General features: G+C 44.0%; 1 protein-coding gene across 1 annotated transcript; it reads right to left on the reverse strand.

The window, feature by feature from the left end:
- Positions 1 to 2,252: 2,252 nt before the first annotated feature.
- On the reverse strand, positions 2,253 to 23,313 carry FKBP4 (FKBP prolyl isomerase 4). The gene is made up of 10 exons (XM_060279019.2): positions 22,989 to 23,313; positions 14,595 to 14,739; positions 13,228 to 13,370; positions 10,777 to 10,897; positions 10,347 to 10,503; positions 10,038 to 10,128; positions 8,411 to 8,494; positions 5,676 to 5,861; positions 3,864 to 4,103; positions 2,253 to 2,924 (listed from the first exon to the last, which is right to left on the reverse strand). Exons 1-10 carry the CDS (start codon positions 23,097 to 23,099, stop codon positions 2,832 to 2,834), a joined length of 1,371 nt encoding a protein of 456 aa, XP_060135002.1. The 5' UTR covers positions 23,100 to 23,313; the 3' UTR covers positions 2,253 to 2,831.
- Positions 23,314 to 27,785: the final 4,472 nt, after the last annotated feature.

A 27,785-nucleotide genomic window follows, 5' to 3' on the forward strand; every position in this document is an offset into this window, starting at 1 on the left:
ACCATCTCCAACTCCTCAAAAGATTCCATCAATGGTGTCTCTGAAACATTTTACACATACTTGGGAAGACAGGCGAAGTAATACCCGTGTACTGTTGAAGCAATGTTTCTTCAACATCAGCTTTGTTGGACTGGTCATGTTGTGCGGATTCGTCTTCCAAAGCAACTACTCTATTCCGCACTTAAAAATTGAAAGCATAATGCTGGTGGTCAACAAAAGAGGTAAATCTCAAGGCAAATCTAAAAAAAATGTATAAACACAGACAACTGGGAAACACTGGCCTGCGAGCCCTCCAGTTGGAGAACAGCCTTTACCAAAGGTATCATGGGTTTTGAAGACACTCGAACTCAGGATGAAAGGGAGAAACATGCCAAGAGGAAGGCACGCTTGCCAACCCCTCACTGTGATCAACTCCTGCCCGGAAACCTATGTCCCCACCATGGAAGGACGTGTGGATCCAGAATTGGCCTCCGCAGTCACTTACAGACTCACTGTTAAAACCGTGTTCATGGAAGACAACCTTACTCAGCTGCGAGGGATCGCCAAAGAAGGGTGCATCTGTGACTGGGTACAGCAAGCTTATAAAGCTAGGACTTAAAACATAAAAGTTCAGATACCCTACCCCTTCTTCTATCTAAATTTCAATCGGAGTTTGAAATTTAAAAATAAAATTTGAAAAAACACCACAAACGAAGCTTTATTGTGGGAGAGTGATAAGACAGGGGGTGCCCCCTGCAGCTTGGCATGTGGGTGGGTGGGGAATCAGCAGCTGGTCAGAGGTTGTTGGACTGCAACTCATCCCGTTGGCCATGCTGCCTGGGGAGCTGATGGGAGTTTGAGCCCCACAACATATAGTGGACCACATGTGGTGCCCTAATAGTGGCTTCAGCTGAACCCAGCTGCAAGGAGGCAGCAGCCCAGTGGGCTCAGGGCTTCTTTCTTCAGTCAGATGAGTTGTATGGAGCTGTATGGTCAGGGGACCAGGCTTTTACGGGTCAGATGTGGGGTGAGCACTGCTTTTGTTTAGTCATGAGGAGGGATCTGGGCAATGAGTTGTGCTGGGAAGCTACCCAGCAGGGCTAGCCTAACAGACAGAAGGGCCTTTGGCCCTAGATTTGAGCCAGGCACCCCTTACGCATAACAAATAAGCAGCCCTTGGTGCCTGGTGATGACTGGGTGTTGGAGCTGGGCGTGTTCACAAATGCTCCATGTCTGATACCTGTCTGACTGGTGGTAAGGGAGCTGTTCTGTAAAGCTTGTAATATGGGGTTGAGTTCCAGGAGCCCCCTATCTTTTGTTCCTGACATTTGGGGGGGGGAGTTAAGTGGAGGCACATGTCCCTCTTCCTCCTGGTGGCACTTGAATTCCCACCTGCTGCTTCTCAGGTGTGTGCATGCTAAATGCTTGGGTTCAATAAATGTTAAGATTTAATTTGAGCTTATTATGTTAAAACAGGATGGCAGGCCTGTTTGCCTGAAAATGTGTGCTAGACTCATGTGTATTAGGCCAGACCCACCCCGCCATCCCATTTTCCCCACTCAAAACTGAATGGATCCCAATATTTCAATTGATTCCGCAGTAAATTATGGGACACCACCAGCCAGTGTGGTATAGTGGTTAAGAGCGGTAGACTCGTAATCTGGTGAACCGGGTTTGCGTCTCCGCTCCTCCACATGCAGCTGCTGGCTGACCTTGGGCTAGTCACACTTCTCTGAAGTCTCTCAGCCCCACTCACCTCACAGAGTGTTTCTTGTGGGGGAGGAGGGGAAAGGAGATTGTTAGCAGCTTTGAGACTCCTTAGGGTAGTGATAAAGTGGGCTATCAAATCCAAACTCTTCTTCTTCTTCTTCATATAGTCCAGTATTGTGCTGAAGATGCCTCCTTCCCTCACAGCCCCATTACACAGCTCTGTAAGTGTAATGATTTTTTAAAACATTTTTTAAGGGATGACCAGTATAATTATGTAGAGTGGGGTTGGCAACACAGGTTTCCTTCCTCAATTTTCTTTAAATACTACTGTCCTCCACAGGACATCATATTGCAATTTACCATTCTTTCCAAGGACACTGGGGGTGGGCGTTGGCTGCTCCTGGTGTGCATGGATTGCATCTTTCCATTCACGGCTAGTATGCAGGCATCGCTCTGCGGCTGGTGTGTTTCAGCACTGTTTTTATAGATGCTGGGTGAACACCTCGTGGTAGTTTAATTCAAAGTTTCACAGAACATGGCATCTACTCAACACTTCCTCCTTCTTTTCTTTTCTTTTGGTACTTTATTGCTCAAGCTTTGGACCTCACAGTCTTAATCTTCAGCAATGTGCAAAAGGGGAGGCATTACAAGAAAGGTGACAACACTTGCCCATGGGAGAAGGATGCTTGTGTTGACAGAGGAAATAAGACAGGATGAGGCTATAGTAGAAGGGACATAGTGGTTTTGTTTGTTCATAAGTCTCCCATACAATTACCTTATTGTGGGTAAGATGATTACTTTAAAAAAAGGCCAAAGAAACAAAGTGAAGAGTGGGATTTGGGATTAGTTTAAAGTGGAACCCAAGAGAGATGTCAGTGAAAAAACAAAATGGAACTAAGGAGGAAATGATCCTGATAGAATTCCCAAGATCAAGAGCAACCAAGTCAGAATGCATGATTGAATAAATAACATCCCTAAGATTACTCCAGGTCTGCTCTGCCACTCACATTTCCTATGCAGACAGACATAAAGCAGCACCATAGCCCCAGCCCCTGCCTCTTATTCAATCAGATAGAAAAATAAAGGTCTAGTTCACTGGAAATTCTTCAGTTTTACAAAACTAACAGAACTGCATTTCAGCTTCAAGCTTCTACACCATCTGCTTTTTCTTCAACTCCATTCTGTTTATCATCTTTCATTTCTGTCTCTTCTCTGCAGACTGCATCAGCTTCCACCTACGGAAAAGATATGGCAGAGGAAAATACGGTAAGAAGGAATCACACCTCTTAAGCTGCTTGAGTGTTATTAAAGCAGGGTTTCCCAGTTTCTGATACAGTAATCTTCTAAACCAAAGGAATATAATCCAAGTTGAAGAGTTATGAAACAACTAACAGGGGGCTTAAATCAGGAGCTGTCAACCTTGTGTGGCCTGAGAGCACATTTTAATTTTTGAGCAAGTGCGGCAAGTACCATCTCTTATTATCACTTCCCCCCACCCCTTGGATGAGCTTCCCCACTCAAAAAGAGAAAGTGGGTCACACACTTCACTTTTTGAAGGGATCTGGATAGAAGTTGGATCCAGTAGATGTTCAGCACGTAGAGCTGAAAGATGGAGTGTGAAAGAGTTTCCCTCTTCCAAATTCTTCCTGTCCCTCAAGGTACTTTTTCAATATAGGAAAAGGTAACCACCCTCATCTCATGGCCACCCATGGTGTTGGGGACTTAAGAGGGTTTAAAAGTAAGAAATGGCTTGGGAGCCCCTAAATATGTTCCAAGAAGCAAGAGCATGGGTAGTCAAACTAAGGCCCGGGGGTCAGATCCAGCCCAGTCGCCTTCTAAATCCAGCCAACAGACGGTCCGGGAATCCGCGTGTTTTTACATGAGTAGAATGTGTCCTTTTATTTAAAATGCATCTCTGGGTTATTTGTGGGACATAGGAATTCGGTCCAGCCCCTCACAAGGTCTGAGGGACAGGGCACCGGCCCCCTGCTAAAAAAGTTTGCTGACCCCTTAGCAAGAGGAATGTATTTTAGGAAAACTGCTGAAACACTGATAGTCCATAGAGAAAAAAATAAAATCGTCCTCTTATAGTATACAACAGTTTGGGTGAAGACAAGAGTATTTTGTTTACTAGTGAAAACATAGGTGTGATTCTGCAGAACACTCCTGCTTACCTTTGCTTCCTTGCCTGCAAGTCTTTGAAACATGTTGGCATACAGCTTTTTTTCTCTCTCATGCTGCTCACGGATCTTTTGCTGACAAATTATTAGCTGCGCTTTGGCTGCTTTGTTGCTTGGGTAGAGCTGCAGCACCTTCTGGAAATCTCCTCTGGCTAGTTCATAGTCATTGACAGCCAACTCAGCCTCCCCACGGCGGAAGAGGCCTTTCTCGTTGCTGCTGTCTAGCTCCAGAGCCTGGCAGGCAGGTGAGACAAGGTAAATAATTTTTTTAGGAAAAACATCCAAACATCATCATGAGAACATACAGCTAGACATCTCTGGTGCTTTTGAAGCATGCACTTAAAGGAAATGTTGTGTTTCAACACAAAATGGACTATAATGTACTTGTTATAACCTAGGCTCTCAAAATGTGAAGATCTCCTAGTAAGAGACCTAAAACTTCTTAAAGGTTTGTGTGTGACAGATACAGCTCAGCAGCCTTAGAGAGGGGATGAGATGCAGCAGCAGCCTCACTTATCAAAAGGAAGAGGGAGGGAGGGAGCAGCAGCAAAGAGAAAAGAGGAAGCATGTGCTTGCTTGCGGGGCTGGGAAGAAAAGTATTGATACAGAAAAAGAACTGTTCTGCTGCATGAGGCTACTTTAGCATTCTGTTCTCAGCAGTGACCAGCCAGATGATCAGCATGAATCTCTTCCCCTGCTGCTTCTATAGGTTCTGCCATTTTGGTTAGTACGGATGGATAGACCTCTCCTCTGTCAAGCTGCCTTCTCATTATTTGACTCCATCTACGCTATTCACAACTCACTCACAAGGTACAATGGCCATTAGCTTAGATAGCTTCAAGGTAAAAAAGATTAGTCAAATTCATGGAGAAGTGGTTTATCAATGGTTAATGGGAGGCAGGGGCCTAAACTGGGTACAGTGCACAGTTGCAAGCATCTTCTCCCGAACCATTTTAAAGCAAAAGCAGCTTTAAAAAGCAGCTTTTGGATGCCGAGAATTGAACAGTTGAAGCAAGAGTTTGGGGGAGAAAGTGGCTGCTTAACTTTCCATCTCTGTTTTTCGGCTCACCACCCTTTCCCACTTGAAACAGGTCAGGTTGGAAAAGGTGTTCACTGAGCGACTTTCAGCCATTTTCCCACACAAATGCCCAGATTACAAAGGCTGTTCTTAGCTTCCCCCTCCCCTTCATTTAGTTTTACAGCAGTTGGGAGAGTGGGAATATGTTGGGGGAAGGGGTGTTCTGAGGCAGACAGCATGCAGGCTGAAACAATCTGCCTGGGCATCCATTCTGTAACTGATGGGGTTAGGGCAGTTTTAGGGGCTCAATCAAGCTTTGGAAAGCTGTTCACATATGACACTAGTTTGTTTATCCTCTTCTATATCAGCATGGAGGTATTTGCACATACTGGGGATGCAATAAGAGAAGAGAAAGGAGGCAAAGGCTAAGCTAGTGAGTTCTTCTCAAGTCCCCCAACTTGGCACAGGCCATGGATTTACAATTAATAAAAGTTTTATGGAATAGTATTCCCATTTCCAGCTTCTGCAACTCAGTTTTTCATGTCACAGGAGTGCAGCAGCTGCTGTGTTAGCTGGAAAACCAACTGGTTTGAATTTTTCACAATAAACCCTTCACAAATAAAAGGATTTAATCATTTTAAACCCATATACACACCATATCACCAGTCCAATAAAGGGTACCATTCGGGTACCCTTTGCACATCTTCAAGCACAGCACAGCCCTGAAAGCTTGTTATTACTGGCTGACACTCCTGCCTGCGTTCCTGGATATCTAAAGTGCTGCTTACCTTGTTGCAGTTCTCCAAGGCCTGGGAATACTCCTTCAGCTTCAGATGGCACATGGCCAGGTTAAGATGGGCAGCAAGTCTCAAGCTCTCGGCCTTTGCTTCCTCTGCATCTGAGAGTCCTGTTTCATGTTCCAGCCATGACACTATCTTCTTGTATTGTAATGCTGCCCGTTTGTATTTTCCCTCCTGGAATGCAATCAGTATGGCATCAGACTCAAATGGATTAGAGGGCCATATTCCCTACCCAGAAGATCCCCCCACCCCACCCCCAGCAGGCAGGCTGACAAAATGCCCCATTATGTTCAACTGAAGCTAAAATAGGGCAAAAATTCTAATGTAGCTTTAGTTGCAGGTAGCCGCGCATGGTTAGTTGGGCAGAACGTGGATTCTACCTCAACTGTGATTATGGAAAGGAAGCATTAACAGGTGTCTCAGGAAAGCTAGACTATCACACTTATCATCTCTGACAACTGGCTGACAGAGGTTGGAATCCAACATCTGGAGGGACACATTTTCCCCCCATCCCTGCTATAATGAGTAGCTCAGCTCAACATATTGCTTATCTATCTCTTGTTGCACCCACCTCTTCCCTAGCACTCATGGCAATTATTTTATGATATATTCCTTGACTCCTTAGTTTCTCATTGCATAATGGACAGAGTGGCACTTAACGCTAACCCACCTTACAGTGTAGATCAGGGTAGATAAAAGGTACATTAGGATTTACTAGTAGATCTCTGGATCATTTGCAGTAAGTCAGCAAGGATTTCTGACTTCCAACTGCTTAACATTTGGTTGCGTTGACCAACTAAAAAAATAATTGCCACAGAAGCAGAGTAGTGTACGTTCCTCAACTGTTCAGCCTTGTTGGCAATGTTCGGGACCTTAAATGACACACTTCTAGGCTCTGGCACAGAAGACCAAAGTGAATAGGTCCCTGACACACAGCATAGGGGTGTAAGGGAAAGGGCTATCATTGCTCTCCAAAACATTTTTGCATCAATGAATTAAAACATTATTTTTAAAAAAAAAACCAGATGGGGTAGTATTGCTTAGTAGTGGCTCCCCTACTGGGATGGCCTCTTGTCAGTACATGCATCTTTTACATTCTTGCTGGATAGCTGTGAGTTTGCCAGGAGTCCCAATGCTTAGACAGATTCCCACACTGTTTCAGACTGACCTGATGCCAGTAGGAATTTACAGGCTATAAGAAGAGAATTCAAGGGAATCTCATACTGCTTTGTGGGATTTCCCACCTTTATGCCCAATTCTGAGTAAGATCAAAAGCACCCTAGATTCACCTATGGTGATTCCATATGATTCCATGGGGTCAGAGAAGATGAGGAAACAGAATGCTCAAGGCCCATTAAAGGGGCTCCCTGTTCTGATCCTGGTCCTCTCTCACCTTATAAAAATGAAGATGATGGCTACTTGGGCTGCCATACCATCTGGCTGGATGCCCCCCCCCCTAGGACAACTAACTGTATCACTCCTTGTACCATGGGGAAATCCTTGCTACCTATGCTGAATGAGGGACTTGTATCTATTTAGAGTGGCCTCTAGTTAAAAAGACAGTGGAGGGAGTATATGGCCTATAAGGCCACAAAAGCTTCTATCTAGAAGGCAAGAATTAGCTGAGTGGGAGAGGACTATTCCTTGTCTCTTAATATCAGAAGATTTTAAGCCCTGCCTTCTGCTGTAGGGGCACAGGAGTTAACCTGTCTTCCCTCAATGGAGTACAAATGTTGACAGCTTTACAGTAGTGCCTCGCTAGACGAAATTAATTCGTTCCACGGGTCTTTTCTTATAACGAAAAATTCGTCTAGCGAATCCCATAGGAATGCATTGATTTTTTTTATTTTTTTTGCCCATAGGAATGCATTAATTGAATTTCAATGCATTCCTATGGGAAACCGCGATTCGCTAGACGAATTTTTCATAAAACGAATTCGTCTAGCGAGGCAACCTCCGCTCAAAAAATCCTTTCAATAAGCGGAAATTTAGTTAAGCAGGGCATTCGTTAAGCGAGGCACCACTGTATTCCTTTTGAAGTTGTAGTATTTATATTTTATGCTATCATCTCAGCCTATCCAACAGGTGCCAGAAATTTCACTGCCATAGGCAGGGCTGTCTTAAGCAAATGCGGCGCCGGGGTGCAAAGATCTGCCCGGTGCCCCCCCCCCAGGTTGCCCAGTCCCAGGCGCGCAGGAGGGCGGAACTGGCCGGCCACCTCAGCGTCTCAATGGCTCGGTCGCCCCCGAACTCACAGCGCAGAAGAACCCATTGCGGCACTCCAACCGACGGGCGACTCTTCCCCTGCCTCAACTCTCGAGCCCTGGACTCTTGGCCTGGTGCCACTGAGAGCCCGGCGCCTGGGTGCCCCGCACCCCTAGCACCTATGGGTAAGACGGCCCTGGCTGTAGGCAAAGTACAATATAGATTAATAAACCTTTGAAAACTTTGTTGTACGTCACACTCAGGTAGGTTTGGGGGCACTAGAACAAGCTAGTGAAACTATGGGCCTCACTTTTATGACTATGGTAGCTATAAGCGAGTTTCAGCATTGTAAACAGTTTCCCTCTACTCCAACATACTGTTCTTTTAATCATGAATAATCCTAATTCCAATCATATACCCATACCACAATTTCAGAGGAATGCAAATCAAAAGATATGGCACACTCAACATTACTTCAGTATCTGCCAGGGGTGTTTGAAATCCCCTATTACACTCACTTTGAAATACTGAGTACCCTTTTCCTTTGCAATGGACCCTTGTTCCAGCTTTTCACTGGTGTTCATTTCCCACGACTCCTTAGCCTGTCCAGATAAAAAAGAAACCAATCAACAGGGTGCTTTTTTGAAGACAAGGCGTCTATGGAAGAATGGCATGTAACTGTATAGAAGCGTAAAGTGGAGACACCAGGCAAGCAGATACACACGTCAGTTTACTGCCTCTACTGCTGGGCATAAAGCACACACTGACGATGCGGCAAAAGAAAATGGAAACAGCAAGCAAGATAAAATTGAAAGCTCAAATCAGAAACTACTGATTTGAAATGTGAGATGATAATATTTCAAGGATTTTGTCAGCGGGGTCTCTCTACAGAGAGCCCCCACCAATCATCTTCACCAGCTCCTCGCCCAGCGTCAGCACAAGCAGCGAGTCAGGAGAAAGGAATGAGGAAGTTAGTGGAGTGGAGAGAGGGAGGAAGAGCACTGAGAGCTTTCAGACATAGGGCAGTCAGGAAGGTGACCATTCCCTCCGACGCCCAAATTGAGGCTCATGCCCACCCGTAGGGCCAGGGGGCGGCGCTTTGGGGTGCCCAGGCTTTTATGCTGGGCGAAAACCCGCAAGAAGCCATTGCGGGGTTCTGACACGGACTGAGCAGTCATGTTTGCTGATGTTCTTGCACTGTAAATAGTATGCACAATAAAACTCCGAAAGACAAGACGGAGTGGAACGTCTTTACTCAAGAGTAGCCGCAGCCATCTCTGACAGATATATTATTACTTAACAGTGCAATTGCAACCATGTTTACTCAGAAGTCCTACCGAGTTCAATAGCAGTTGCTCCAAGATATACAACTACAGGATTGCAGCCTAAATTTGACAACTGTCATATCATACAATTTAATTTTATGTGTGATAGATAAGGCAGTTGTGGAATTCCTTTCCCAGGGAGATCTACCAATCTCCCTTTCTTCCAGTTTTTAGACAAATTCTGAAATGTGACTCTTGCCTTTTGTACAGCAGAATACATTCCAACCACACAATAGCACCCCACACACACAACATACCCTTCCATTCAACAATGCAGGCAAGCAAGAGGCATGATCACAGTTTAATGACATACTTCACCCTGGTGAAAACACTGCGGGAGAGAGAGTGAGGGAAACGTTCCTGACTGACTACAAAAGCTGAAAAGCTGTTACCCGCTATTGAGATTCTGGCATTCCCTTTCAATGCTACTCTCCATGAAGCCTTTTGATGTGCTGTGGCTTTCCATTGTGGAACGATGTGCATAGCTGGCAGTATCAAAAACCCACCCCCCAAACAGGATGAGGCCATTCCCACCCTTCACCAGGGATTCCAAAGGTTGTAGCAGCGGATTTTTAAAACCATCCCCACCCTAACCCTCTCCAGGTATAATATTACAACAAAAAGCAATAGTAATTTCACATGGAACAAACAAGTTTAAATCAGTAAAAATAATAAAAGTTGGGAAAATATATTGTAGCTTCATTTTATGCAAGTTATTGTAATACATTTCTATTTCTTTCACCATGCACATCCTGTCATGGATGGATGAATGTGAACCCTCTATCTCCTTTTCATTAAAAGAAACCCCTCCTTTACTTACCTTTTCAAAGCTTTTAAGTTTGATTTCATACTGTAGCTCTGCATCTGGAGGGATCTGAAATTTTGGTTTCCCAGCACTTCCAAAACCATAGCTGTGAAAGAAATGAGACGCTTCTAAGATCCAGATCTGCTTGTTTTTCCTCCTTTGAAAGGCATCACATCACCCACCTCTAGATAAGCAACCTCATAAGAGTGCTGACAGATATACCCAATCCCCAAAGCTGAGTCCATTTGCAGTGGCAATAATAGAGTGTGCCTCATGCACAAAAGAAAGTGGTGTGTCAGGACTGCTTCAAAGCAAGGCGTATACCTGGGCTTGAGATACACCACGGACTCTTCCAACTTATCCATTTTCTGAAGTGCTTTGTCCACGCCAGGAGGAAGGTCATAGTTTTCTCCCTCTCCTACTTCAAACCGCAGCTCCCGTTTGTCAAATAGTCTGTCTCCATGCCGACCTTCCACCTCAACTGATACAAAAAAAATGGCATGTTTAGACGGGATTACTGGGATATTATATATTATCCTCTCTCAACAGTTTAAAGCACTATATCAATACTAAGCATGATTATCTAGCATGGTATGAGAGGAGACGGGGGGTATAGTTACTTAATAGAGCCATACCATGACTTTTAGGATGCATTCACAAGATGGCTTGCAATACAGTCAACAAGAAGTAACAGTACACTAAAATTCCAGATCAACATCCCCATCCATCATCTTTTTACTGCTACGGTACTTACTCTCCACCATAGCTCCCTCGTTAGGTTTGGAGTAGCCTTCTCCCTTCTTACGAATTCTTCGGATTATTCCACCATCTTCATCATCTGTGAGGTCTTTACCCTTGAACTCAAACAGCTCTATCTAGAGGAATGAAAAAATAATGCAAATTCAGATTTAGCCCATGGTGAAATTCGGAAGGGTTGACTTTATCACACAAAAGTAGGAGGAAAAGTAGCATTAACTGAAGAGGCAGTAGTAGTAGTAGTAGTAGTAGTAGTAAAGATTTAACTAACTCTCCTTTAAAACCGGGGTGGGGGGTGGGGTGGGGAATTGAAACAGATAATTTGAACAGGTACGATACCAAATGAAGTTAAAATAAAAATGAACAAGAAAAAAAACCAATGAATTCTTGAAAAGCCAGTCCACTGATCAGAACTATGAAAGGAGTATTCAGCTACCACAATTTTGGAATGGGTACCTAGGAGAATGCCCTATATAAGGTGTGGGAGAAATATAAAAACTTATTAGAGCCCAAAACCCCACTCTGGCTATCACCGGTCGAGGCTAAAGCCGTAAGGAAAAAAAATACCAAGGAAAAATGGGTAACTTATCGAACACTGCTGAGCTGGAATGAGGAAGAGTTTGAAATGAAGCGATATGAGGAAATTAAAGGCGAGTTAGTTAGTTGGTTAGATTATCATCAATTAAGAGAAGTCTTTAAGGACGACAAAAAGAAGGGATTTAATAAAGAACCATCCATAATAGAAAGAGATTTGTTGAACAACAACAGTAAAATTATCTCTAAAATGTACCACCTACTCTTAGAATGGGAAGTTCAAGAAGAAGCAGTGAAACATGTAATGATCAGGTGGGCCCAGGATTTGGGCCACACAATAATGATGAAGGATTGGGAGACCCTGTGGAATCACAATATGAAGTTTACGGCGTCATTTGCAATCAAGGAAAATATGTATAAAATGATGTACCGGTGGTACCTCACACCAGCTAAACTATCTAAAATGTATCAAAAGGCATCAGACAATTGTTGGAAATGTGGGGTTGTAAGAGGAGACTTGATACATATGTGGTGGGGTTGCTCTAAGATTAAAGAATTTTGGAACAAAGTTTATGAGGAAATGAAAAAAATCTTGAGAATCAATTTTGTTAAAAAACCCGAAGCATTCCTTCTTGGAATATTAGCGAAAGACATCCCACTGAAGTGTAGAGAGATCTTCCTATATGCCACTGCGGCAGGGCGACTGCTGATAGCAGCCAACTGGAAAGGGGACAAAATTCCATCCATTGGAGAATGGAGAACGAAGCTACTAGAATTTCTTGATATGGCTCAATTAACAGATAAGCTAAGGGGAAATTCGAAACAAAAATTTCTGGAAAAATGGGGAAAATTTAGGAAATATTTACAAGAATATTATAACAATGACGAAATCTTTATGGCTGCCCTGAATTGATTGGTATAGAAAAATGATTCAGTTAATTGGGTATGATCAGTATAAGTGTGTACAAAAGAATTAACAGAATTTTGAAGAGAAAAGACGGTACATAGAATAACTAAATGAGTCGCACGGCAATAAGCGACCGGAAGTCAGGGGTATTAATATGATTTAATGACTTAAAGTTGAATATGTTATATTGTAGAAATCATGGTTTGGTGGGGGGAGTAAGAAAAAAAGGATGTATTATTTGCTTACCTTATGTTAGAAATTAGGAATCACAGTAAAGGTAGTAGGAAAATGAGACAAGAAACCGTAAAATTGATCATTTTTTATTGATATTGTTTTGTAGTTTCGTTTTAATTGTATGAAGTATTCTTTTGCATTGTATCTGTAATTTACCTTCAATAAACTTAAAAAAAAAAAAAAAGGAGAATGCCTCTTCCCACTTGAGTCCCTTTCCATTACCACATGCTAAGACCATCAGTTCTGCTTCATGTGCAGGTGTAGGAAGGCAGCGCCCTCAAACTGAATTCTCTTTCCAGCAGCTTCTCTTGCAGTTTGTATGACTGACTAAACCATTTTTACTGGAAAGACATTTTGAAGACATTTCTTAAACCAAAGCTGAGATTCCTGTATTGCAGGGGGTTGGACTTGATGACCCTTGGGTCCCTTCCAACTCTAAGGTTCTATGTTTTAATTACATTGAGGTCTTTTACTCTATCAATTGGTCATCTTTTCTGTTTTATTTCTGAATTTGGTTTTATACCTAAAGCAGTAAAGTTGAATGAATAAATCTATTATTTCATTTCTTACAACAAAGGTAAGAAATACAGGGCCTGTACTCTTCAAATATTGTTCTGCTTTCGCCAACCAAGTTCCATATCTACAGGGACTCATTGATTCTGCTGCCTTTGGCGCAAGCTGCTCAGCTTTTAGCCTTGGCAAACATGTACAGCCACTGGGGACAGCAGTTGTCCTGCTTCTGCTACAGATGAAAGAATAGCCTCTCTGACTTACCTCAAAAATCAGTGTGGCATTGGGAGGTATTTTAGGGGGACTGCCAGCAGAGCCATAGGCATATTCTGGTTTGCAAGTTATTTGACAAAGTTCTCCAACTTTCATAGTTCCCACAGTAATGTCCCAAGCTTTGATGACTTCACCTAAAAAGAAAAATTTGGCCACGTTACTAAAAAGCAAGCACCTGTAATCAGTAGTCATTTATTCACCAGTAGTCATTTATTCACATTCTCTCTGCTAGCAAAAAGCAAAGACATTGCAGGAATAAGCCCCAAAGCAGGTCACAAACTCCAACTGAACTAAAGAACCAGGAAACCTCTTTGACACTTGTACGGCTGAATACTTCCTTTCTCCATCAATGGAACCTCATCTCCATGGCAGCAGGGTGGAATAGGTACTTAACTCTGTCCCAGAAAGCTGTTTTTCCTGCCCCAATTAACCATCCTCCATCCAAGCCGCTTTTACCTCTGCAGAGATCCAGACATGTATTTGAGGCAGTAAACATAAAAAATGGAACTCTGCTGAGGGAAAGTACTTGGGTTCACCTTAAGAACCTCATCACTTCTATGCTCAAAACTGTCCCTAGCCAAAGCAGCTTTTTGTACATATTGTACTTCATTACACTTATATTTGTGGCAGGTGGCGCTGTGGTCTAAACCAGAGCCTAGGGCTTGCTGATCAGAAGGTCGGCGGTTTGAATCCCCGCGACGGGGTGAGCTCCCATTGTTCAGTCCCAACTCCTGCCCACCAACAGTTCGAAAGCACATCAAAGTGCTAGTAGATAAATAGGTACCGCTTTGGCAGGAAGGTAAATGGCATTTCTGTGCGCTGCTCTCGTTCGCCAGAAGCGGCTTACATCATGCTGGCCACATAACCCGGAAGCTGTCTGCGGACAAACACCGGCTCCCTCTGCCTATAGAGCGAGATGAGCGCCGCAACCCCAAAGTCATCTGCGACTGGACCTAATGGTCAGGGGTACCTTTACCTTTATCTTTAACACTTATATTTGTGCAAACTGTAGTTGTGCCTAACAATTTATACTCAACGCATTAGCTTGCTACATTTCTATGTAACAGAGCAACAAGTGAAAATAGCCTGTGTGGCATTCCCGACAAACAACAAGGGTGAAAGTGAACTTGCATATGTTATTGTGGCTTCTATTCAACTGTATTTATGAAACCACATAACAATTAAATTCTGTTCCCATAATGAGAAGACAATTCTCTACAAAAGCATAGGACAACGAACATTTTACACTGCAAGTTAAGAAGAGGATCATCGTTCAATATGGAATATGCAATGCATCTTTTTTTTTTAATGCTATTGAAGAGATCATGTTATTGTGTACCAGGCATAGAACACACTACCTTTGCCGAAGTCAAACGAGAACTTGTCCTTTCTGTCCCGGCTTGAGTCAAACTTTGTGCCATCTAGAAGCCACCCACTATAGTGAACAGTCACTTTATCACCTATCATGGGTGATTCTGTCCCTATTCCTTCTTTCTTGATAATCTGTAGTAGGGAGAACAAAACAATATTTATATGAACTACTAGGAAGCCATGCTACCCTAAGAAGTAAACCAAGTTTGTTAAGAAAGATTTTACAGCTTGCTGTGGGTGGCAATGCCATCTGATACTCATTTTACCACTTACAGAATTTTATTCATTCAACAAGTGTTAAAGGGTTGTACTTCACTGTTCTTGAATGTAATCAACACTGCAAAATTCCATTTCCTGCTGTTAAAGATTTAAGACATCTTGACTGCAGCTAATGGGACCTCTAAGTTACAAGGCTTCAGTTCACAAACCCTCGCTATAAAATGAGATTTTGTGATCAGATCTTCTGCATGAGAAAACTGTGATGATAAGTACATAAAACCATATTAAAGAAACTAGCAACACTCCCTTCTCTACTTAGGAACACAGATCATTCCACTGTCAGAGCTTCAGCTCAGTTTTATAGTAATGTTTAATCCACCTTTGAACTATTCAGGAATTACAAATGTTTTTGGAACAGCACAGCTGTTAAATGGACATCTGTCCAAGTAGAGCCCTCTAGCATGACTCTTCAGCTATGACTGCTTTATACAGTCAGTGTAGTCAAACAAAGAACTGGATCTCATGTAAATGGCAGAAAAGTACAATGTTTGTGCCTTGTACATTTTTAATTTAATTTCTGCAAAACTCTACAACAGGGGCAGGTAACCTAAGGCCCGTGGGTTGGATGCGGCCCAATCGCCTTCTCAATCCAGCCCACAGACAGTCAGGGAATCAGCGTGTTTTTACATGAGTAGAATGTGTCCTTTTATTTAAAATGTATCTCTGGGTTATTTGCGGGGCATAGGAATTCGTTCATCCCCCCCCCCTGCAAAAAAAATAGTCCGAGCCACCACATGGTCTGAGGTTGCCGACCCCTACTCTACAAAGTAGGCCAAACTAAGATTGACTATCACAAGTGAGCTTCATGGCTGCGAAGGGAGCCATGCCTGTTCTGGGACGTGAGTTGAAGATTTCCACAAACAAACAAACACACTCTATAGCAGCTAATCCCCTCCCCTTGCAAACTTAAGCAACTCATGATTACTATTACCTCTAATCCATCAAACTCAAATCCATCAAACCTCCTTTGGGGAAGGTTCTCGGCATGGTGGAAGGAGAAAGAATTTGCCCATGTGAAGACCACCTGGTGGAAACCCTTACACATATGGTTCTTAAATGTAAACTATATGCTGTATGCTGATCTCCTCCAGCAATTCCTAGACCAACTCTGCATCCCCAAATGAAAACCAGAGTTGGAGGTCATACATTTTCTATTACTAGGGAATGATCAGGAGCTCACCAAGTTAGTCGCTAAATATCTCTATTTGGTTTTCTGTCGTCAAAACACATTGCAGACGTCTGATCTCCCTGGAGACCTAGAGATGTGACGATCGACTGCTTTGCCTCTTTTCTTTTGGCTAATGTTTTGTGCCACTGGGGAGGTGGTAATTCTGTATTGATTTGTTATGGATGTTTGTATGCGATGCCAATAAAAGGTTTGATGAGGATGATTACTATTACACAGGTTCATCAGCTCCAAAAAAAGTTATTCTTCACTGACTTATCTCCAGACTGACAGGTGTGCACAGAGAAGGAATGCATGTACAAAAGGACCACTCTGTCATCACCAGCTTCAGCACTAAAGACGTGCCAGCAGCCAGAACTGCTGGATTTTTACAGTGTGCTCCTTAAGTTTAGTATTTATCAATTAGAATGAGCATACTAAGTTCTTTTTTTTAAATCAATTTTATTGGAAGTTTTCCACATAAGATACAATAAAAATCACACTAATTTAAACAAGAAAAAGATCGGGGGAAAGATGAGCAAAGGAAGAGAAAAAAAAGAAAAGGAACTTACAATGTCCTCTATCAAAATTCAGTCTTAACCCTTATTCCACACACAAAAAAGTGAGCCCTCCCAGCTCTCACCTGGGAGCTTCCCACTCTTCCCCCAGCCTCTCACTCTGGGAGATCCTCTTTGCCTTGTCCCTCACAGAGGGCCCTTCATCTTGAGATAGGGAACTTCAAATTACAGAACAAAACGTAAGTATAACAAGAAGGAGGAAAAAGAAAAAGGAACCATAAGAAAGTAAGATATAAAAGAGGCTGAAAAGAAAGAAATTGGGAGGACTTCCAATTCCCTGTCCTGCAATTATACTAAGCATACAGTGGTACCTCGCTAGACGAATGCCTTGCGCAACGGAAAACTCGCTAGACGAAAGCGTCTAGTGATTCTTTGTTGCCTTGCAAGACGAAGCTTTCTATAGCCGCGTCTCGCAAGACGTTTTTGGGTTTTTTGCCATCTGCCGTTTGTTTCCGCACGACGAAAATCTCGCTAGACAAAGTGACCCCAAAACGAATTATTTTCGTCTTGCAAGGTACCACTGTACTATGTTCTGTTTCCACAAGCCATATTAACAAAAGCAGGACTCTTACCCTCTTACCTGTGTTTGTGCTCACATTCATTAACACAGGTAAGAGTTTGGGAAACAGCAGGTGCCATTCACTCTGGTATCTACAAATGTCGTGCTTTCTGGGAATTTTTAAGGTATTCAGAGCATACCCGTCAAGTTTTCCCTTTTCTTGCGAGGAAGCCTATTCAGCATAAGGAAATTTCCCTTAAAAAAAGGGAGAACTTGACAGCTATGATTCAGACTCACTCAACCAACTGTTCTTTAAACATGTTTTATGGCAAAGAAAATATAGTAAGGAATAAATAACCCACAGAGAATGCACTTGCTTGCTTGAAGGGTTTGTTTGTTTGCTTTAAAAAATACTTGTATGCCACTGTACATCTATATATATATATATATATATATATATAAATGTAAAAACGGCCGACTCAGTTGCAGATAGGCAACCAGGGCAGCTCTTTTAACAATGGTGTCACATGTTACCAACCAGCAGCTCCCAGCAGCCATCTGACAACCACGTTTTGCACCAGCGGGAGCTTCCAAACCATATCCCAGGGCAGCCCCACATAAGAGCACAATTATATCCAGCCAGGGGGACGTGGGTGGCGCTGTGGTGTAAACCACTGAGTCTTGGGCTTGCTGATCAGAAGGTCGGTGGTTCGAATCCCTGCATCGGGGTGAGCTCCCGTTGCTTGGTCCCTCCTCCTGTCCACCTAGCAGTTCGAAAGCACGTCAAAGTGCAAGTAGATAACTGGTACCGCTCCGGCGGGAAGGTAAAACGGCCTTTCCATGGGTTGCTCTAGTTTCGCCAGAAGCGGCTTAGTCATGCTGGCTACATGACCCGGAAAAACTGTCTGCGGACAAACGTCAGCACCCTCGGCTAGTAAAGCGAGATGCGCGCCGCAACCCCAGAGTCGTCCGTGACTGGACTTAATGGTCAGGGGTCTTTTACCTTTACCTTTTATATCCAGCCAAAGCTTGGACAACAGTGACCAGGCTATCCTCGTCCAGGAATGGCGCTAGCTGTCAAACCAGATGAGGCTGGTAAAAGGCCTTCCTAGCCCCAGAGGACACCTGGGCCTCCATTGACAAAGATGAATCCAGGAGTATCCTTCAGAGGGAGTGCAACCCCATCCAGAACTTGCCAATCTCCAAAACTGGGAACCACTCATCAAAAAGGGACACTGGTTTCTGGGAGAGAGGCATAGGGGTTTGGAAATTGTTCCGCTAGCTCCAACTGACAGAAGATAATCACATGGTGATTGCTAATAGCCAGACAAATAGTCTGGCTCTTAAATCAATCTGGAGATAAGACTGATCTGGACGTTAACCTCAAGACACTTGGATCAAAGCCATTTTTCTGCTGTCTATGCCCTGCAGTTTGCATAGAAGTTATAATGAGCTGGCAAGTCAAGGAGAATGCCCTCATGCCCACCACATAATCACCTTACAGTATAAGAACACCACATAATCACCTTACAGTATAAGAAAAGAAAAGAACGGCACCCTCTCATTTAAAAACCCTTCAAAATATGTTAGGGACAGGAAACTGTAATGAGAGACCAGCCCCCTCCATCTGCTGGGGAAAATCTATAATTTGAAAATCTGTGAGTACCACCGTCTGTTGTGGAAAAAACAATAAAGATCACAATGGACAGTAGGAAATGAATCCCTATATCCCAGGCATCCCCAAACTTCGGCCCTCCAGATGTTTTGGACTACAATTCCCATCATCCCTGACCACTGGTTCTCATAGCTAGGGATCATGGGAGTTGTAGGCCAAAACATCTGGAGGGCTGCAGTTTGGCGATGCCTGCTATATCCTATATACGAATATATGAATATATATATATATATGGAATATATTCTGATATCCTTTTTTTCTTGTTCCCTGCCACTAAAGAACTCGAGAAACTGAAAGTGGAAAAAAGATTGTTAGCCATGAGAGGGAAAAAATGTTTTGAGATAAGTTACAGCTGCAGAAGTCCAAGACTGTGATTTTAAGGAAAAAACATTAAGGTGGATTGAGTGGCTAATAATAATCAAAACATTAAAAGCATCCAGTATGGTATACTATTGTTCAGCAGTTGATGGCAGAACAACTAAAAATGATCAGATCAATGTTTGATGAAGATGAAGAAAATGAACCAATGACAAAGAAAATGAGCCAGAGGAAAATGAGGTAGAAAATGGAAATGGAAAACATGCAGAGGCCCCAGACCAAATTGAAGGAAACAGATGGCCACGTGGAAATGGAAATTATAGTGGTATCTTGGTTCTCAAATGCATTGGCATTCAAACGCCTTGGTTCCCAAACGCCAAAAACCCAGAAATAAGTGTTCCGGTTTTTGAATGCTTTTCGGAAGCCGAAAATCCAATAAGGCTGTCGGCTATTGTTTCCTGGGCGCCTGCACCAATCAGAAGCTGCGCCTTGGTTTTCGAACATTTTGGAAGTCAAACAGATTTCCGGAACGGATTAAGTTTGGTGCTTTTGTTTTTGCTACTATTTATTTTGCGTTTTTGTTTTTGAGGCTTTCTGATCACAGTTCAGCTACTGATTGACTGTGTGACTGTGGAAATGGATAAAAGCCCCTGATCCAAACAATGACTATCATCAGTGCAGGTAAGAAAAATAAATAAATTTAATTATTATCATCTACAATACTGTCTTATTTATTTTATAGTATATTGTTTATTGCTTTCATTTTATGAATCAATGGTCTCGTTAGATAGTAAAATTTATGTTAAATTGCTGTTTTAGGGGTTGTCTTTAAAAGCCTAGAACATATTAATCCGTTTTGCATTACTTTCTATGGGAAAGCGCACCTTGGTTTGAACACTTTGGTTTTGGAATGGACTTCTGGAACGAATTAAGTTTGAGAACCAAGGTACCACTGTTCCTCCATACAAGGAGTCTCGTTTCAGTCAGGAGGGGAGATATATTCTAGAAGGAGAAGTTAAGAGGGGTGTGGTGACCCCCCTGGGTTTGTTATACTGCCAGAAGTACCTCATGGGTGTGATTGGTAGAAGGTTGGGAAACTTGACAGAAAGTACTACCTTGTTTAAGAACCAAAGCATTTAACATCTATGCCATTACGTTTTAAGAAACTGAAGTACCGTAACCTAACTAGAAATAAGTTGAACTTTTACCTTCTAGTCTAGAAACCTGTAACACCTAACTGAAGAGTAGTAACTGAAAATAAGCAACTGAAGTTTAAAAGAAGTTGTGCGTTTACTACTTTGTTTAGAACCCTGTAGCAACCACGATATTTAGCATAATTATTAAGTTAATCATTTCCTGACACATCATTTGTTTTGCCAACTTTGTTCTGTAAAACAAATCTTTCTTATTTGTTCAACTTCTGCCTGAGTCTCAAAGTTTTACCTTAGATAGCCCGTGGAGGTTTTTGGGCATGGTGTTACACAGAGAGGTGGGATCTGCTACATTTTGGTGGTTATGGGGTCTACGGAGGGGGGTTTGCTGCAACTGGTGGAACCAACAGTGACCCTTAGGATCCCTTTCAACTCCACAATGATTCTGTATTGCATCCCATTCCTTTACCATTTGATCTGTTCTGTTGTCACAGAACAAAATCCTAGGCCTTTTTTGACTTTTTGCTCCCTAACCCCCTTTTGGGGGGAGTATAATCTTTAGAAATCCAGAATTTAGTTTTGCAAAATAAGACTGCTTCCATGCTTTAATCATTATGTTTTTACAGGAAATCTTGATGACATCAGCGTTTCATATCTCGGTGATTGCCATGTTATTTTCCCATCCTTTTTTAAACATTTGTGGCAATTTTTGTCTTAAAACACAATTGCCGCACCAGCCTACATAATGAAGATTGGTGCTAGAGGCTTTTCAGAGCTATTGTTCCTTAATTAGTAGCTTCTCTCTTGCCCCTTCTTACCTGTTCATGCCTCTGTGGTCTCTGTGACTCCTCAATTGACCTCAGTTGGTCAATTTTCAGAAAAAAGTGACTTTTAATCAAGGGATAGAGTGACCAAACAGTTATCAATAATTAGGTAACTTCTGAGTTAAGACTACAGTACTGCAATGCACTGTATGATGGCGCTTCCCTTGAAGACAGATCAGAGACTGCAGCTAGTACAGAAAGTAGCTGTGCAACTTTTAATTAGGACAGTTTACTGGGAGCATCTTGTCAGTACTTTTTTTTACTGGCTGCCCATCTGTTTCTGACCCCAGTTCCAGGTACTGGTGCTGCCCTTTAACATACTAATCTAAAACAACTGCAATAAAAAAGGCACAGTCCATATTCCCAAGAAACTGTTGGATGCCTTGCAAGCTGTGGGTTTATTTTGATGTCTGCAGTTTTAAGGCCTATAATTTCAGTTTAAGGCACATGCGTCTTAGTTTATGTCATTCCACAAAAGACTGCAATGGTTAACTTTTAGTTTCATTTTCAAATTGTGATTCACAAAGGTTCATACTGTACTTGTCAGGTGTGGTAATATCACTACAAGAGGCACACTGGTGAAAAAATCAGACTTGGATCTGAACTAGATCAAATCCCAACCTCTGTAAATTTTGGGTGCATCAACTTCAATTTCTATCTAAAGAACAGTAATATAAACATCTTCTTACAATAAAGATAATGGTGATATTTCTATACTGCCCAGCATCTGAAGATCACAGAGTGGCTTACAATAGATTGCAAACACTTTACAATAATTGTAAACAGAAATACATCAATCGTCCATCCGCATTTTGTTTTTTGATTTCTACTAATTTAAAGGAACCTATAAAATATAAGTTTAAATAAAAGCTAAAGCAAAACACAGCATCCCTTTGCTACCACCAAAAGTGGTTCAGTAATGCATATGCAACTCTCCTGCCTGCTCACAAGGGACTGTATTCTGCACAGCAAAGAAAAGGCTTCTCTGTGGTCTGACTATTTTATTCTAACACAGAATCCGATATGTAACCACTGAGAAGAATCAAGCCTCTTGTGCAAGATGTGATCTGGTAACTGCCTACCCCTCCGGAAAGTAGTGTTGTAGAAAACTTGTAGTTGGTCATGGCAGGGCCTACCTGTGTGCAACACACAGTTAAGTGGATGTTAAAGAAACATAAGGTACCACCAAGAGAAGCAATTACACCTACCCTCTTCAATATGCACTTCATTCCTTTGCAAGTCATGTCTTAATTTAGGTGTCACTACCCCCTCATCCATCCACACTCAGTGGTCTGAAGTGATCCTGGCATTCCAGGAAAAATGTATGTATGTAGGATGAATAAAATCAACAGTGACTGTGAAGTGACTGTGTAGGACTGGGGAGACGCACACCGTACCCTCATTCTCATGTTGTTAAAAGCGCAGAAGGCAGACCAAGAAAACTTGCGGGGATATAAATCGGGGACCAGAAGGGCATTCTGCACATGCTCAGAGGCACTCTGCTGCTACTCCACAAGTTCTTGAGCCTGAACACTGAAATGGATTTGAAGCCCGAGTTTGACCCTTCCCTCCCGGGTGCAAACTGAGCAGCGCCTCCCTCCTCCTCCTCAAGTCTCGGGCACCTTCCAGACCATCTTCTACCCTACAGCCAGGGCACACCGACCCGCGCGCCACTTCCCGGGAATTCCCTGGGCCTCGCCTCTCGCAGCTCCCCGGGATCCTTGCGGGCGAGGGCGGCGCGTGTGCTTCCAAGGCCTCTCCCGCTCTCGCGCGCGGGGCGGGAGGCGTCACCACGGCTTGTCCTACTCCGCGGGCCTCTTGTCAGGCTTTCCCCACCGCAGGCCTCGGGGTTCAAACCGCAGCGGCCACCCCCGCCCGCCGGTACCGCTTACCTTGAGGACTCCGCCGTCGAGGCCGGGGGTGACGTCCACGGCCGCCGCTTCTGCCTCCTGCGGCGGCGGCGCGGCGCTCATCGCCTCGGCCTTGCCCTCCTCGGCGGTCATGGCGGCCTCCGCGGCTCCTCCCCGACGGGCTGGCGGGCAAGCACGGGCCGCTTCTCTCCCTCGGCGATCCGGCAGCAGCAGTAGCGGGGCTCGCCAGGCGGCCCTTGACGGCAACAGCGGCGGCTCCTCCTCCGTCGAGGCGCTGGGCCTGCTTCCTCTCGGCTCTCCGCTCGGCAGCCGGGCCCGCGCTCACCTCTCGAGCGCCTCCTAGAACGGGCGGGCCGAGCGGAGGAGGCGGAGAAGTTTCCAGAAAGGGAGGCGGCGCCTGAAGGAGCGGAGGCCGCGGCGGGAGGCGGGGAAGCGCCGCGAGGGGCTGCCTGCCTCTTCCCCTCGTCCGCCCCTCCGCTAGGGAAGCGCTGCGTGTCTGAGGGATCCGCCGCAGTCTGCTCGTTTATTTATCTCATGAAATTTATGTGCCGCTGGAGTGTTCTATCTGAAACATTTGGGGTTGCCCCTTAGGGCCCCAAGTTCATGATGGGTCACAGGAGACGGAGTAGTAGGTCTTTTGTTGTTGTTTTTCTGCGGCGACAGAGACCCTCCCCTCCCCCGGACTCACAACAAAGGTGTGTAAGAACTTTAAAAGCAGAACTTTCCACGTCGGTGGCACTTTTGAGACATGCACCATTTCGCGACACGAGAATTACTGGGAGGCAGCAAGAATCAGAAATCAGTACAGTATGTACGGGGTAAAGCCCCTCTGTTTGGCTAGCAAGGCCGCTTTTATACCTCAATAATAATTCGATATATTACATTTACTGTACTGTGTATTTTAGGTCTGCGGACCACAATAAAGCTATGTGTGTTTGTGTAATTCAGTTTTACTCGGTGCTCGCATGACACCTACATCCTGCAGCCAGCACACGAACATGTCGCGACACACAATTTGGAAAGCTCTGTTTTAGAAATTGCCCAACCGCCAACCCAAAGACCACCTAAGCATCATAACCAGGTCACAGAAAGAGGAGGTCTACAACATAAATTTGAGAGTGTGGCTTGTCTGGCGTCTGTCAGGATACCGGATAGCTTGCTGATTGCCTTATACTGGACAGACAACCATCTTATGAAATGGTAAAATACTTCCGTTTTTGAATCTATTGTCCCTCACCTCCCGTATTCATGTAAGAAGTTTATTTACATTGCATTGTTGGCATTCATCTGTTGCGGGACACAGTGGAAGAGTGTGTCTTTGCGCAGGTGAGGTCAGGCTGTTGGAAGATTGCAATACCTGCTGTGGTTGTACAGACCAATTTGGGAGAGACATGTTTTGTGCAGATGAGGCAGATGAAAATGCCCAGTTCTTTTGCTGCAGATGCACCATGGTGTTTCATCTCCGCACTCCTTCCAGTGGTCATTTCTCCTCTGGTCACTGCTAGGGATACATGACTGCCTATCTCTAGGCACTGTGGTCATCTGCAAAGGATTCCCACATTGCAGGGTTGATATTGCCAGCCTTCATGTCGTGGTTGCAGCCATCTTTGTAGCATATTTGTTTGTTTGCTAGTTTTTCTTTATTTGGCTTTATTTGTATATGTTTGGTTTTGATTTGTATGTTTTGATTTAAAATTCAATAAAGATTATTTTAAATTTAAAAAAGAATTCTGCCCTGCCATGTGATTCTTAGAATCCTTCTGACACAGTGCACGTGGAAGGCGTTGAGGCGTCGCTAATGACGGTTGTAAGTTGCCCACAACTCCCATAAAGCAGTGTGTTCAACGCATGAGCCTAGTAGACCTTCATCTTGGTATTGGCATTTGGCACCACATTTTCTCATACCCTTTTGAAGAGGCGATTGCCACAGCTGCCTTACCAATACGCTTGTCCGGCTCAGCAATGGTGGATAGATTGCTGGTTATGCTGAGACCCAGGTAGAGAGAATTGTCTACCACCTCACGCTGCACACAGGAAAGCGAGAATGGGGTGTGAGTACTTTGTATACCAAATGCTGTTCTCTGGCAATTCACCCTAAAAGGGGGAGAACCACTCAGAAACAAGCAAAATCCTGTCAATGCACAGATGGAGCATAAGGTCCTAGAAAAGGTGAAAGATGGGTCAGAAAAACCTGAAATGCCAAAAAACAACATAAAAGGAACCCCCCCCTCAGAAACCCCCAGATTCCAACCAGTGCAGAATGCTGAGAAGCAAAATGTCCAAGAAAGCAGAACACACTGAGAAACAAGCCAAATCCCACAAATGGTGAGGAATGCTCAGAACAATCTTTATGTCATAGAAAATATAAAAGGTGGTCTGAAAAACGCAAATGGTCAGAAGAAGTGAAGAATGGCCAAACACAGAAATGCACATTTCTAACCATATTCCACCATCAAATGCGGCCTGCTGAGCAATATTGGACCTTATCACCTAGCTCGCAGGGTGGGGCATGACACAGACACAATATTGGACCAGTCTCTGAGCAATACAGGGCGGGGTGCACCATGCCTGCTCAACATGGCCTTCTCTGTGTTGAATGACACTGTCTAGAATTCAGGGTGGAGGTGCACTGCAATCTGTAAATGTGACCTGCCACACGATATTTGACCCTGTCACCCAGCATCAGGACATGTCACACCAACTGTTGGGAGTTGTAGTTCAGCATCAACTGCAGCACTGAATTAGGGTGGTGTAGATGGTACACAATTTAGAAGATCCATTTGGGGGCCCCTCTCCCTGTCCCAGGGTGGGTGAACATGTGGGCCTGCTTAGCAGCATTCAGCTCTGATACCACCTACTGTACTTTTGCAAAAAGTTTAGAGCAACTCATACAAATCCTAACCTCATCTACAGTACATTTTAGCAATGTTTATTCCTCCATGGATCCTCAGTGGCACTTAGTGCCAACAGAGCGGCTGCTCTTTCTAGATCCTGTTTTGCATGTTGGCTTATGCACTATAATCAACGCTTCAGGTTACAAACCCCACTAGCCTGAAAGAGTTACCTCGAGTTGAGAACTTTGCCCCAGGCTGAGAACGGAAATCGTGTGCCCGCGGCGCAGCGGCAGCAAGAGGTCCCATTACCGAAAGCATGCCTCTAGTTAAGAACAGTTTCAGGTTTGTAACTATTCCCGATCTGCATAAGAGCACATGGCCCTCACGATGCTGAACTACAGCTCCCATCATCCCTGACTAGTGGGCTATGCTAGCTGGGGGTGATGGGAGTTGGAGTACAGCAGTCTCTGGAAAGGCCATAGGGTCTCTATTCAATTGGGTTGGACTCCTGTGCACCATCTGCAGATAATTCATACATTAACTGGCTTAGAATAGTAGAGTTGTAGAGCTGCACAGGACCCAGGAATTGCAGCACTCGCCTTGACATATACTTAGGCCTGCCATGAAATTAAATATATCCAAGGCTGCAATCCTATATAACACTTACCTAAGTCACTTAAAGGAGCTTACTTATAAGGACACAGAAGGAGCGTCTCCACCCCCATCGTTCTGCCTGGACACTGAGGTCCAGTACCGAGGGCCTTCTGGCGGTTCCCTCGTTGCGAGAAGCCAAGTTGCAGGGAACCAGGCAGAGGGCCTTCTCGGTGGTGGCGCCCGCCCTGTGGAATGCCTTCCCATCAGATGTCAAAGAAAAAAACAGCTACCAGATTTTTAGAAGACATCTGAAGGCAGCCCTGTTTAGGGAGGCTTTTAATGTTTAATAGATTATTTTATTTCATTTTTCTGTTGTAAGCCGCCCAGAGTGGCTGGGGAAACCCAGCCAGATGGGCAGGGTATAAATAATATATTATTATTATTATTATTATTATTATTATTATTATTTAGTGGAATGTCACTGCTCATGTGTGGTCCATAAAAGCTTATGCCATAATAAATATTAGGCTTTAACGTGCCACATGACTCTCTTGTTGTAGGTACCGGTAGGTAGGTAGGTAGGTAGGTAGGCAGGTAGTGTCACTGGGTTGATAAATCAGGACACACTATTTTAGTCAATTGAAAGTTCATTGTTTCTGTTTTTTATAGCAATTAATTTTAACTGATTCATTGATCTAATAATAATAATGATTATTATTTACCGGTATTATTTATATCCCACCCATCTGGCTAGGTTTCCCCAGACACTCTGGGCGGCTTCCAACCAAATATTAAAAACAGTATAGCGTCAAACATTAAAAACTTCCCTATACAGGGCCGCCTTCAGTTGTCTTCTAAAAGTAAAATAGTTGCTGGGAGACATCTGCTGGGAGGGTGTTCCACAGGGTGGGTGCCACTACCGAGAAGGCCCTCTGCCTGGTTCCCTGTAACCTCACTTCTCGCAATGAGGGAACCGCCAGAAGGCCCTCAGTGCTGGATCTCAGTGTCCGGCCTGAATGATGGGGGTGGAGACGCTCCTTCAGGTATACAGGACCGAGGCCATTTAGGGCTTTAAAGATTAGTATCAACACTTTGAATTATGCTCGGAAACGTACTGGGAGCCAGTGTAGATCTCTCAGGACCGGTGTTATGTGGTCCCGGCAGCCACTCCCAGTCACTAGTCTAGCTGCCGCATTCTGGATTAATTGCAGTTTCTGGGTCACCATCAAAGGTAGCCCTATGTAGAGCGCATTGGAGTAGTCCAAGCGGGAGATAACCACAGCATGCACCACACAGGCAAGACAGTCCGCGGGCAGGTAGGGTCTCAGCCTGCGTACCAGATGGAGCTGGTAGACAGCTGGCCTGGACACAGAATTAACCTGTGCCTCCA

This window comes from Zootoca vivipara, chromosome Z1, assembly GCF_965207765.1.
Source record: "Zootoca vivipara chromosome Z1, rZooViv2.hap1.1, whole genome shotgun sequence".
Lineage (NCBI taxonomy): Eukaryota > Metazoa > Chordata > Lepidosauria > Squamata > Lacertidae > Zootoca > Zootoca vivipara.